General features: G+C 38.4%; 1 protein-coding gene across 4 annotated transcripts in view; it reads right to left on the bottom strand.

Annotated features, from left to right (window-relative positions):
- Pak (serine/threonine-protein kinase PAK 3-like protein) overlaps positions 1-14,843 on the bottom strand; it is a 57,548-nt gene extending 42,705 nt beyond the window's left edge. The window contains exons 1-3 of one of the 4 annotated variants that reach the window (XM_083129966.1): positions 14,450-14,843; positions 7,527-7,625; positions 748-946 (exon numbers count right to left, since the gene is read on the bottom strand). In XM_083129966.1, coding sequence (XP_082986092.1) covers positions 748-946; positions 7,527-7,582 — 255 coding nt within the window. In that variant the 5' untranslated portion in view covers positions 7,583-7,625; positions 14,450-14,843. The other 3 variants (XM_083129967.1, XM_083129970.1, XM_083129968.1) reach the window with 3 other exon arrangements.
- Between the last annotated feature and the right edge of the window lie 250 nt (positions 14,844-15,093).

The following is a 15,093-nucleotide window of genomic DNA, read 5'->3' as shown; positions in this document are numbered from 1 at the left end:
ATGATTCACAATTCTTAGTATTATGCTATTTATGAGCCTTTCATTTACACCACTGAGACTTAACCAGTGTTAGGTAAATAACTCAGCATGTGAAGTGGAAATTGTTAGCTGAGCACTGATGTATGCAGGAGGGGGGAACTCAAGGGGCTACAGCCCCCTCCAAAATTTTGAGAAAATCAATATTTTCAAAAAAAAGCAGAGTAGTAAATGCAAATTTGCCTTAAAATGACAGTCGAATGCCATTTTTGAGAGTGGAAAGTTTTCTACGAAATATTATATTGTGTATGCCACTCCTCTAGAAACCAGCTATGCACATTCCAGCCCCTCTCGAAAAATAATCCTGCCTAAGCCAGTGACCTGCGATGATATTTGGTAAAACCCTGTAGCTACTTGGAGGGAAAGTGCTCCTATTGTTCAATTTGGTGATAATGAGACAGTTTGTGAAAATTTTGCTAGCTGGGGACATACCATTCCCACACACCCCCCTCACTTGGAACACTGGAATCACCACAAGAGACGAAATACAAAATAACTGTATTGTACCGTTTATAAAATGAATATAATGCATTTTATATCTGCTTTGCATACAAAATTTTCCTACATCTAACGCTGCATGTAAAACATGAAAGAAAAATTTACAAAGAAACAAATGGCATTTAGACAAATACACATACACACACACCAAAAGGATAACAGAAAAAATACTCATCCACACTTACAAAGACCGGAAAAATGAATAACACTTACGGTAAATTCGCCTGTAATGGCATCAAATCCAACATGTACAGTGTGCTCAAAGTTGGTGGGATACGATATATTTGGTTTCTCGCTATCTTTCTGTTTCTTGTTCATCTTCCCTTTCAACGTCTTCTTCTTCTTCTCCTCCCCTTCTGGTTCCTTTGGCAAAGGACGCATGTCCACTGGTAGATTTGGTGTAGGATCACCCCTGAAACAATACCAAGAACATGAGTGTCACAAACATTAAATTTATAAACAGTATGAAGTTGAAATATGGCATAGGTACACACTGAAATTGATTTCAGATTTATTTCAAGGGCTGTGAAGAGATTAGTTATACATTTCTGGGAGGATGCTTGACTTTAGGGCACGAGGAGCAGTTTCCATGTCCAGCCAGATTTGAGGACCCGAAACTGATCCTCCCCCACGGTGAGCTGACGAAAGATAGGTCTATGCGCTGAATGGATGTAGGAGGGGGAGGAAACAAACCATTATGCTTATGGGAGTATCATTTTACTTGTTCTCTTGGGAATATCAAACTTCCAATGGTGTAGAAACACACATGAACGGAAAGAGGACAGGTTTAATATTTTTTGTTTGTGGTGGGAAAAGTCGAAAGTTTCATTTTATTACCAATAACTTGAAGTTGATGTTGCGTCTCCATAAGGAATACACGGGATTCTGTAAATACTTTTCAATTTTTTTACAGATTGTATCTTACTTAATAATAAAAAAAACAGCTTCCATTTGCAATATGGGGAGAAATTCATACTCTCTTGTACAATGATTTTTTTCTCAGTAGCATTGACATTCCGACAATATTGAAATAAATGTGATCCTGGTGCAAAACTGTCACTCTTCGCATCAACACTTCACCACAGAAAATAATTCGAAGGCATTATCATGGATCAAAGGTAATTTCTGTGTTTTCTTCTACAATAGCACTTTTCAGGCAGACATTTTAGCCAGTGAGAGGTTTTACAAAACTGTAAATTAACAGGGAATGATCGTATAACATTTCATACTACATTAGCTACTATTCTGAAGCATTCTAAATATAAGGGGTGTTCAATAATTAATTGACCTGGCTCACTACAGGTGGGGTGCGGATACACAAAAATGGATAGTTATTGATTGATTGAATGATTTTACTCAGTTTTTCTGCCATTTTTTCTAATCGCGAAGATGAAGATGAATAATGATAAGATGAAAGGGATGAAAAGACAATCACAAATATACAAGGGTGACACAACATGTGCCCCACAGAGGCTGTAAGTGCAGATGCCAGAGCTTTGTTACTCTGCCAAATGCACTTTGAGGAAGAGAAGTTGTCCTTAGAAGGGATAACCCATTAAACACCATGACAAGTTATTATTCCTCCTCCACAGAGTTTTCACTCAGTCACACTTTTATTCCGGCATTCTACGTGGAGGACAGTAACGTGCCCAGGATTTTTGAAAGGGGGGGTTATGTATGGATTTTGCCATCCTTCCCTGCCTTTGATGTTATTTTTCTTAGGAATGCTGGGCCAAAGGGCACCCCTTGAGCATGCCACTGGTGGTGGAGTTCCTTTTATGTAGAACTTGCAGGTTGGGATTGTACAGTGGGATGCATAAGTATTACCAAACAAATAGTCCGTCCATCATTTATTCTCATTGTTTTAAGCAATGAGTTTCACAAAATGAAACAAAATGTCACAGAAACTGCCGACAATAAATGCATCAGCCTTCAGCATGACATCATCTGGGGAAGATTTCTGTACCCACAAAAGCATGGATTGTTTGTGAGACATGGAACACTGTCCTGTAAGATCTGGACACCTTTGCACAGTGGGCTAGATGATCCTAAAAGTGTGATGAAAGTTCAACATCAAAAACGATGTTGACGCTAACAAAAAAAATATATATATATGTGCTTATGTATTGACTGATTGGTTGAATTGATGTTTTAAGTCCACCTTGTGCACAGTAAGGCTAATCGGGACTGGACCTCCAGTTTAAAGTGGGATCCGAATCACTATATGTCTCCAAGGGTATCGAACCCGGGACCCCTTGATTACAAGGCGACGACGCTACCGCTGTGATGTGCTTATGTAGCCAAGTAATTCCACCTAAATTGTAGACTCCCACTGTCTCACTGAATCTCCATAATAAGGCGGTCTGTCACGAGGAAGGAGGAGATAGTATTGAGTTGCCAAAGTATTGTGAATAAAAATCCTAGTTCCTTGTAGAAATTAATTTTTGCTATTATTCAGAAGCATAAGTATGAAACTTCACATTACAGCCAAAAAAATTAGTTTACTACAAAAAATATACACAAAACTTCTGAAATAATGTGTGTCTAAAATATGCATTATTTCTATGTAGTTCTAGATTTAAAGAGAGAATTGAAAATTGCTTAAAAATGCCATGAGTTCTGAAGTGACAATATTAATCTAGACACATTATATTTCAGTACTACAAAAAAAAATAGCTGCTATGGATTGTGACTCTGCAAGTTATGTACAGGGTGGGCTAACTTTTTATTGTTCGCCATTAGATTTTGAAACAACACAACAGAACATTCGAATTGGGAACGTACTTCATCAGTTCATCATCATTGTCAGGATATACAAGAATATACAGAGGCAACACTCTTCTTTTGAATGCATACAGACATATCTATTGGACAGTGTGTGAAGGTTGATTTATTTGGTGTATTAAGTCCACTTTATGCACAGGAAGGCTAATCGGGACTGGAACTACAGTTTGAAGTGGGATCCGAACCCCAATGTGCTTCCACCGGGAATAGAACCCGGGACCCCTTGATTACAAGGCGACAGTGTGTGAAGGACTCAAGGTCTTGTGTATGTGTAATCAAAATAAATGTTAAAAGGTATGGTTAGTTACCATACATGCAGAGCTTACTGTTGCACATCAAAATGAAATTGTCATATCATTATATGCAAGGGTTATGATACACCAATATACAGGGTGAACATAAAGTCCAAGCCCATTTTGCAGAAATAATTAATGCATGTTTTTTATATTTCAGGTGAATGATACTCCGAGGAGATGCTAACAACAGAAGAACGAATTGTGATTGTAACGGCACGTTTGCGTGGTCAGACATTCGAGGAGGTCAGGGAGACGTTTCGTAGAAAATGTGGACGAGAGGCTCCAACACCAGGTAATATCAGAAAACTGGTGAACAAATTTATGCGCATCGGATCTGTACACTCGATGAGCAACGAACAGGTCGACCATCGATGTCGGGTGATAACAGTAGCACATATCCGTGAAGCCATTGAGCGTAGTCCCACTGCATCAACTCGTCGCCTCAGTCGAGAACTGGTGATACCTCAATCATCAGTGTGGAAAGTGTTGCACTACACCTTAAAAAAGAAAGCGTACCACGTCCAGGTTGTCCACAAACTGGAACCGGAGGATTACGCTGTACGGAAAGACGTGCTACGAACTCTCTACGGCTGCAGCATAGGATGGATTAATGGAGAACATCCTTTTCAGTGATGAGGCGACATTCCACACCTGTGGAACTGTGAACCGTCATAACTGTCGTATCTGGGCTTCTGAACACCCGAATGCTACTATCGAATGGGAACGGAATACACCCAAGGTGAACGTATGGCTTGGTTTCACGAAACAAAAACTCTATGGGCCATTCATGTTTGCAGAAAACACCATCACAGCAGACACCTATCTCGAAATGTTGCAACTGTTCCTCCAGCCACAGCTACAGGATGATGGGATTCTTGATTCCGTGATCTTCCAACAAGACGGCGCACCACCGCACTTCGCCTTGACTGTGCGGGAATACCTCAACAACATGTTTCCAGACAGATGGATAGGAAGAGGATCCACACGTGTTTGGCCATCGCGATCCCCCGACCTTACACCATTGGATTTTTTTGCATGGGGTTTTATCAAGGAACAGGTCTACAAGAGTAAGGTTGCAAATGTGGCAGTCCTCAAACAACGCATAAGGCACGCATGCGAACTCATCACCGGGGCGATGTTGGACACAGTGTTTCGAGCAACACTGACCCGTTGGGAAACGTGTTTTGAAATTGATGGACATCACGTTGAACAGCACTGATATGCTGTATACTAATGTTGTAATATCACATTCATGAATACATTATTTCTGCAAAATGGGCTGGGACTTTATGTTCACCCTGTACATATATGTGTGTATCTTAGGTTAAAATTACCAAACTTTATTATCATGTATTTCTATTTGACATGTCTTATACTACAGATGTACCTAGTTGTATGTGTATCCTATGTTAAAATTACCAAACTTTATTATCGTGTATTTCCATTTGACATGTCCTATACTACAGATGTACCTACTTGTACAAAATTGTAGTCCTTGGATGCAAACAAATCATATCATATATCATATCAAGAACAGAAATGTATACATACATACACAATAAATTACTTGGTACCCCCACATTCCTACTGAAAAACTTTAGCCTAAACATTACCTGTCTCCTTTCCAATCGTGTTGGCAACCAACAGCAGACTTATTATTAGCATCCCCAAATCAAGGAAAACATAAACAAATGTCTCTGTATGATCAGAGCTGTACGTAAAAGGGAAGAAAATCATAACATCCCATACCTATGCCTACCACAAAATCATCATCTCTCGTCAAATTGTAATGATTTTCATTTCTAGCAAAACCAGTCCTATTTTGGGAGGGGATTTCACACATAAGAGCCCAGAAAATCCATACTAAACTTTCAACTGGGGAGCTCCAATAGGTTTGGCATCTCAGTCTTTCTTCTGAATAACACTGGGTGACTAAATTGTCAGCTCTAGCACCTAAACATCAAAGTCTAATTCCAGATCTCATAGCCACTAGGTATTGTGTGGTGATGAAGGTCTCTAATATGAGCCCCTTACTTCTGCCTAGTTCCAAATTACCTTTTAGTTAAGTTCAACACTGGAAGTGGGATTACATTTTGTTTTGCACCATAAATAAACATAAAATTATTAGTAAAAAACACTAAAGTGTTTTACTAATCCATGATTAACTACTAAACGATTGCTCATACTGAAAAACCTCTTAAATATATAACACATCTCAAGCTTTCATTTAAAAATAAAAAGAACATTGATTTCAGAGATAATAGTAGTTTTTCAAAAGCCAATATTCGCCACTTTGGATTGGCTGTCATTCGAAATGGCCATCATACTTTTGTGGTGGTATCCCTAAACACCCATATAAATGTGGCATGAAGGAAAATTAGTACCCCAAAATTATACCAAATCCTTGATTTTGGCTATTTGGCCCATAGACTATGACCTTGATTTCTAGATGCTGCATTTTTTTTACATTTGAGAAGAAAATACATATAGAATTCCTAACATTAAAAATTCCAAAATTCCTGATATTTCTGGATGTATTACAAGGTAACCAAAAAAGTTCCTGCCGTTTTTGACGTCCCATTAATCATGCGCTCACAGAGAGGAAACGAAATGACGCACATGCCTGCCAAGCGATCGGGAGTTAGTCTGACCATCGACTGTCAGTAATACAGGCACGTTGCGCACACACAGCAGTCATAGCTCGTCCAGTGTCGAAGAGAAATGGAGGTATCGAAGCAGCTTGTTCGCATGTGTTTTTTGTATGACTTTAAAGTGGGCCTGTCAGCTGCTGCATTTGCCAGGCATTTGGGAAGAATGCCGTGAACGAACGCACTGCCAGGCATTGGTCCCAGAAATTCCGTTCGGGAGATGTGAGCCTTTCGGATGAACCTCGCAGTGGACGAGTCGACCACATGTGTTGGATGACGAGGCCCTGAAAGCAGCCATCAAGGAGGACAGTGGTCTAACATATGATGAACTTGGAGAAAGGTTCCATGTTTCCGCTGACACAGACTGCACCTGCATGGGATAGGGAAGTCATACAAGTTAAGCAAGTGGGTACCCCACACATTGTCGGCAGCCAACAAGGAACAATGAGTGACAGCCTGTTTGTCCTTGCTCACTCGGCACCTGAACACACCCATATTTGATCGCTTGCTCACTGGTGACGAAAAATGGGTCCTCTATGACACTCCCAAGCGTACCAGACATTGGTTGTCACCACGTGACCCTGTTCCTCACACCTCAAGACCACCTCTGCACCCACAAAAGGTTATGCTCTCTGTATGGTGGAATTGTCAGCAAGTGGTGCATCACGAGCTCCTTCCACCTGGTCAGACCATCACTGCTGACCTCTACTCTCAGCAGTTGCAAAGGGTGAACCGTGCATTGTGGCAGAAGGAGCCGGCATTGGTGAATCGCAAGTGTGTGCTGTTCCTGCACAACAATGCCAAGCTACATGTGGCAAAGAGGACCCGGGAGATCCTTCAGCAACTTGGTTGGGAGACACTGTGCCATCCACCATATTCACCGGACCTTGCACCAATAGATTACCACCTGTTTCATTCCCTCAACAACCATCTCCGAGAGAAATCCTTTGCAAATGAGGGAGACCTTCGGAATGCACTCACGGACTTCTTTGCATCCAAGCCCGCCGAGTTTTATCACCAGGGTCTTGTGCAGCTGCAGAAATGTTGGCAAAAGGTGTTGGATGCTGATGGAGATTACTTCGAAACCTAAAGGTACGTACCGTCCACTGTATTGCTCTTTGTTTATCACTGCTCTAGACTGGCAATAACTTTTTTGGTTACCTTGTAATTCATCTCCCTACACCCACTGGAAATGGCTCACAACAAATCTTCACTGAATATGCCGTGTATGACAATAAAAAGGATAAATTAAGCTGTAACTCACCTGTTGCTAGTCAGGCGTACTGGCGGTGCAGGCGGTTTGTCTTCCTCATCGGACATCTTCAAAATTTACAACACAACTTCACCCACGCACTCTAAGACTCTGTAAAAGTAAACATGTTAAAATGTTTTGTTTCAAAAGATTCTCATACTCAAATATCTTCACGTAAATTTTTCATATGTTTGACATAGTCTGTGAATTGACTTAATTTCTTTTGTTCAATCTTGTTCTGTGGCTTCTAGGAAGAGAGAAATAAAACTTTACATTTCCAATGCAGTTCGATGTATTAATGCAGTATCAGGTTTGAATAATAGCTTCTTAAAATATTTAACAGGTTATGGGCCCAGCCTAGGTGTTCAAGAACTGTGCTGCAATGTACTTTGGAGTTGTTTCATCACAGTGGAAAATTTTAACTGTGCTGCAATGTACAGTGGAAAATTTTATCGTAAATTCTGTTATGTACTCATCATGACTGATCACATGATATGATAATGCATGTAGTGCTTGTGAAGCTTGGAATCAAAATTTGTGCTATGAAATTTTTCTTGTACTGAAAGTACAGTGACAAGAATATTGAAACAAACTCGATGCTACGAGTACATACACTGTAAGAACAATGACAACTCCAATTGTGATTAATATTGGTGGACAGCCGAACATCGAGGAACTGGAAGGTGTTAAGAATTATGCCACATGGAAGTTCTTAATGAAATTAACTCTGATGGATTGTGGTTTATGAATTTTGAATTTGAATTAAAACTTTTTGGGTGCGTCAGCACTGAGGCTATTTTGCACCTGTCACACTATATGGGGTCCAGCCCCTTATCATAACAAAAATAAAAGCGTGTCTGAAAACTAAAATTTCCTTACCTTGGTTAAAAGCTGAGGCTAAAAAGGGCGCTCAACACAAATAAGGACAAATCACAGGACGACACAGAATTATACTGGCTATGGGGCCAGTTGCCAGAGCCTCGTTAGTCTGCAGTCCAGGGTGTACTATGTGGAAGTGAGGTCGACTATTGGGTACACTACGTGGAAGGAGCACCTTGTGGTTTATGGGACTGTGTCGAAGCTACTACTACAGTGGATCCAGTTCGAGACCAGCAAGCGTATGCCAAGATTTGTTTGTGCGTACATTCTACTTGCTACCCACATGTTAGAAATGCACAAAGTGCGAAGGCAGCATGGGATAACCTAAAGGCAGCTTGAGATAACCAAGGTATAAGTAGGCGGTTAGCAATTAAAAGAAGACTAGCCAGTGTGTGTTATGAAGATTTTCCTTCAATGGACTTGTACCTGGGTGAAATCATCTCATTGCAACAAGAGTTAGCGGACGTGGGATACAGCATTATGTTTTGACACCAGAAAGAAGGTGGATAGTATGGTAGGATACTGTGAGTTTACAAAAGGTTATAGATTAGCTGATGCTTCAAATCCTGGTAAGGTTATTAAAGCAAGAAGTGTTATATTCCTGGAAAATGTTGCAGGATCATGTGTCGATGTGACAGATGTCAACGCTGACATGTCTTCTGATGAAATTTTACCTCTGACTGTACAGATACCATTTAATGGATCAGAAGTTAAATACAATGACAAGTCAAAATGTTGTAGATGGTATACAGAATTCAGAAGAAAAATCAAGTGACACTTTATGTGTTGATAGTAATGTGAGTGAATTATCAGAAGTAACAAATTCAGAAACTGCTGAATGTTCAAATGTAGATAGTAATTTATTTCAAGATGTAGAACAAGAAAATGGTAGACCTGTTAGAAATATGCAATTACCAATTCGGACAGGGGATTATGATTTGTCCGACATACCTTTTATGAGTTTTGAAGAACCTGTAAGCTTTGCAGATGCCACAACATGCAAAGAAAATTCCAAATGGAAGAGAGCGATGGATGATGAATATAAATCACTCTTAAAAAATGAAGTTTGGGAATTAGTCGATCGTCCAAAGGACCAGAGTGTAGTTAAATGTAAATAGGTATATAAAGCAAAAACAGATGTAAATGGAGACATAGATAGATACAAAGTTAGATTAGTAGCACGGGGCTTTACACAACGATACTCTATCAATTATGAAGAGACGTTTGCACCTGTTGTAAGACACACTACTCTCAGACTTTTGTTTGCTATTGGTGTGGAATACAATATGGACATACACAGTGCTCAAAAAATTTTCTTCAAAGCTAGGTGCCAAGAAACTACCTACTAGCCATTGTGCATACTACAGAGTGTTTCAAAAGTCGCACAACCCAAACTTTGAAAATATATATCATGAAAACCGTAAGAGGTATTTACACCAGGTTTTCTGCACTAAACTAATCATGTACGCTATCACTGGGTTAATAAATTTATGTTAGCATGTATCCAAATAAAAGCAATTACATTATCTTAAAAAAATATTGTTAAATTGCATGATAACATCTGAGAATTGATTTTCAACAACGTAGAAAACTTCAGCGAAAAATGCAGTTTCGACTAGGACTTGAACACGGGTCTCTGTTATACTGTGCCATTGCTATAACCACTGAGCTACTGAGCTGGCCTGGCATCACCTGATTTTTTTGCTCTCGCTGTTTTACCTGTGTGGAATCTTCTCTGCCAGTGATACCGCAACGGGATCTGTTGCCTTTGAAACACAGTAGACTTCGACGTTGCCTGGTTCCTTCCAGCGCAGAGATGTTAATTATTGAAGATCGGCACACACAGGAAATGTACTAAGTAAGAAAGTTTCAGTGAAAAATGCATTAACATCTCTACGCTGGGAAGAACCAGGCAATGTCGAAGTCTACTGTGTTTCAAAGGCAACAGATCCCGTTGCGGTAGCACTGGCAGAGACGATTCCTTGCAGGTAAAACAGCGACAGCAAAAAATCAGGCCGGTCAGTAGCTCAGTGGTTAGAGAAATCGTACGGTATGCCAGAGACCCAGGTTCGAGTTCTGGTCGAGCCTGCATTTTTAGCTGAAAATTTCTACGTAGTGCATCTTCTGTCTGTGCCTACTCTTCAATAATAATACCAACTCTTAACAATTTGTGGGATCATTTGTTGGTGTTTGACTAGTCGTAAAACAGTTGCTTTGTGAGGTACAGCAGAAGCAGGGGATTTTTCTTGGAAAACCTTTTGCACATGAGTGTAAGAATGAGTAGTAAAATACTCTTCAGCAATGCAGACGCGCTGCTCCAAAGAATACGCCATGCTTAATCAATTAAAAGAACAGGCATAGTGTTGTCGAAAGTGAGCGAAGAGAATTCAGAGTAACCAGAGGCAGACTAGGATTCTCTCAAGAGTCCAATCTCGGCACAAAATCTTGGATTATGATTTTTCACGTAAATGTATAGCCAATACTTAGGCACATGTGGCATGCGTCTGTTGACAATATTTCGACCTGCTAGCATTGCCATATATGTCCCCAAAATGGCACTTTTTCACTCAGTCCATAAAACCGCCAATAAAAAATCCATCAAATGTTGCACATGAGCAATATTGGTCGCAAATGATAGATTGACATGTCATCAGACATCTAATTATGACCCTTCCGATAATTTCTTACGTATTTTTCTCATTCAAAAGTGCATTTCTGGAAAAAAAATTAACGCTGACTTCCGTTAGTTATTAATTTATCTAAATTTTCTGTATGGAGAAAACTGATAATTTTAAGCATTGAAAAATATCTCAATGGATGAAACTTTATAATGTAGAAAACCCAGTGTAAATATCTCTTACGGTTTTCATGATATACATTTTCAAAGTTTGGGTTGTGCAACTTTTGAAACACTCTGTATAAGAGGCTGAGCATCACGGTATTCAGAATATCGCTAAATCATTTGAGAAAACAGGAAATGGGGTGTTGGGGGGGAAAAAGAGTAAGACATTATTACTGATTCTCTGGAATGTTCACAACGTTGATTTAAAAAAAAAAAATCATTTGCTAACTTACACTGTTTGAACTTAGAATCATCAAAATTTCGTACATATTACAGCAAAAGATAACAGTCGCCAGGCTGAAATTTTTAGTCGCCATCGCGACCGGAATTTTTCAAGCCCTGGACATACAGCATATTGATATAAGTACTGCGTTCCTGAATGGTGATTTAAATGAGACAATTTATATGGAACACCCACAAGGTTATCAGGTTGATAATAAAGGATGTTTACTCAAAAAGAGTTTGCATGGTCTAACAGAAAATACATGATGTGTTAATCAAAATTAAATACAATGAATCAAAATGAGAACCTTGTGTGTATACAAAATGTATAAAGCGTAAAAAGATGATTGTAGCATTATATGTTGATGATATTTTTGTATTTAGTGAAGATGCATATGAAAAACAAATGTTGATCAATGTACTGAAAGAACATTTTGATGTTAAACTATTGGGACCAGTAAGACATTGTCTAGGAATGGAGGTTGACAGGAATAACAAACTGAATACTCTGACTTTATCTCAGAAGTAGTATACTAAACAGTTGCTTACACGTTTTGGTATGAATAATTGCAAAACAGTTTCAACTCGCATGGAGCTAAATGTAAAATTAGAAAAAACTGAGAAATGTGAAACCAAATTTCCCTATCAGCAATTGGTAGGTAGTCTCATGTATCTGGTAGTTGTACGCAACCAGATATTGCTTTTGCTTGTAGTAAAGTCAGTCAATTCAATAATTGTTATGATGTAAGACATTGGTTTGCAGCAAAAAGAGTTTTGAACACTAGATTATAAACTTAAGTTTCAAAAAGGTGGAAATGAAGTAAAAGTGTACACAGATGCTGACTGGGCTAATGATTTGGTAGATCGTAAATCATACAGTGGTCTTGTAAAATTTGGAGGTTCAATTGTAAATTGGGAATCAAGGAAACAAAGAACCGTTGCTTACTCAAGTACCGAAGCAGAGTATTATAGTGATGCCGCCAAAGAGGCACGATTCATGAAAACTTTGTTATTGGGGATAATTGATGTTAAGGTGCCAATTACAATTTTTAATGATAATCTAAGTGCTCACAAAATTATTGAAAATTCTCAGCACCATAGGCGTACAAAAAACATTGATGTACAACATCATTATATTAGGGATGCTGTTCAACAAGGAGATTTTCAATTGGTTTATCAACCAACAAATGATATGTTTGCAGATTTATTAACAAAACCTGTATCTAATTGATACATAATTGTCATGCAACCTTTTTTTTTAAAGTTTAAAATGTAATTAAAGTAGTAACTTGGCTACATATTGCAAGCCAGTCTCACTTCGCGACCTAAACATTATTTACCTACAATAATTTGTAATATACTCATGTGTGAGAGAGGGTATGTAAAAAAATGTCAAATAGGTAGTTTGCCAATATTAATAAAATTGTCTCAGATAATCAAGCTCTCTTACCTAAATGCATACAAGGAAAATCAAGATGCATGTCAGAAATCCTAATATCTCTCCTATAATGCCTGAACATACGTACATCAGCAAGTGAGCATAAGGAAGTTGAATGCATGTATTCTATAGATAAGATAGTGCGAACAAATAAAGATATTAACCATCTTGAAGATAAGTGCAAATGTGATGCGATATGACAACCAACACATCAAATACAGAACCTGCTTTCAGTTCCAGGAATAACTTCTTGCAATTCTTCACGCTCTTCCATCAAATGTCTTTCCCCTTTCATCAGAAGGAACTCTCCCATTCTGGGGATGACAAACTGTGGTGCGCCCAGGGTTTTCAAGAGAAGGGGGGTATATGTACTTTTTTTTTTGTAGTGGATCTTATTTTGCCATCTTTTTGAGGTCCTCTTTTTACGAATTCTGACCCAAAAGGGAGGTTATGACCCCACCAAATCACTTGGAACAAAGGAGGAAGGGATGATGAAAACTTTTGTTGAACCAGGGGATGAAGACCTCTACAACAGATGCAGCAAAGGGGCCCTTCAGAACAGTACAGATGGCGGAAGAGACAACTTGCCTCTTCGAGTTTTTCACCAGAAGTACACTCACTTTACGTAGTACTCTGACAGTTTGTTTCCTTACACAGCACATTTGCAGAAGATTCAATTAAACCTACAAATGTATCAATATATGCTGTATAAAACACACCTTATTATTAACTTCGCTGTCCATACAGGTTAATATAGAAGGTATTGAGAATATTGGAAATAAGTCCACACATTAAAACCATGCTTAATGTTTTCCAGTTGTATAGTGACATATATAAAAATATAATATGTTTCTAGCAATCCATAATACAACTGAAAAAAAAATACAAGAGGGGTGGCCAACTTACCCACCTCACCCTATTAATATTTATGTTTATATATAAACATATATATTCTTATAAAATTGGTAATAACCCTTAAAGAATAAGACAACCGACTGGGTGTTTACCAATGCATTCTTGAAACATAATTAACCTCTCCACTGTCACTGAATAAAACTATTGAACATGTAGCATATATTTATTTTTTAAGATGACATAATTAATGTGATAATCGTAACGTCAGAATGTGGGACGCTGTCACTTCGAGTAGTGGGGTTTTTGCCATGGTTACACGGAATTAAATAGGTCATTTTTTAATGTACAACTATAGTGAAAATGTCTGTACTAACCTCGTATGCTACATTTTATTGGTAGATCCAAATAAACATTTCCTTACTTAACTAATCATTTTCATTTTAAAAAAGAATAATTACTGTACACTGCGATCTCACTTGTTGGCCTAAAGCGTGGAAAAAGAAATTACAAAGTTAGAAAATGAGTAGCATTTTTCACACTATTGGTATAAGAGCATAAAAATATGCTGGGCTAACATACAATGTGAGATTTAAAAATGTTTCAAACATGATATGTCTACAGATTATTTAAATATTCAATTCGGCTGCACAAGAAACACGAAAACACCTACACCATTAGAGGACCACACGCAGACTTTACCTCTCCGTAAGCGAATCCTTATCGTTCCAAAAATTATCCACAGTCAGCCAATTAAAGTCGAGAGTTTGCACCGGTGTTCTTCAACATTTAACAACTGTACGTAACACTCATAACAACGATTGGTATTATAAATTAAATAATATCCCATTTCCTTTTATTTATCGGAGCAGCTCAACAACTTCACCAATGATGACGTCATTCTTATACCAACTCCACCAAGCGACCATTTCAGATATCAATCTACTTCAAGTGACTGGTTGAAAAATCTCACATGGTAAATTAATGTAAAAATAAATCTATGTTTTGCGTAGCTAAATGCTTATACAATATATATTTAAACAATATATAGTTTACCATCATCTAGATATTATTTATCTTAATTGCAAGATTATTGAAGTGCTTTTAGCTTGTCAACTGTTTCTAAGGAGAAAGAAGCCCCGTCTAGTTGGCTGCACTTCTTGAGACTGGGTGCAGTGCAGGTGTAGTCAGTGTCAAAGTGGTGTAAGCACAGATTAGAAATAAGGGTGTAAGGAAATTACAGCCCCGTCTAGTTGACTGCACTTTTTAGCCCCATCTAGTTGGCTGCACTTTTTTACACTCTGTGCAGTGCAGTTGTATCCATTGTATGAGTGGTGAAAGGAAAT

This window comes from Lepisma saccharinum, chromosome 10, assembly GCF_977018435.1.
Source record: "Lepisma saccharinum chromosome 10, izLepSacc3.1, whole genome shotgun sequence".
In the NCBI taxonomy this organism is placed as follows: Eukaryota; Metazoa; Arthropoda; class Insecta; order Zygentoma; family Lepismatidae; genus Lepisma; species Lepisma saccharinum.
Note: the sequence above shows the minus strand (reverse complement) of the source record. Positions and strands in the feature narration are given on the sequence as shown.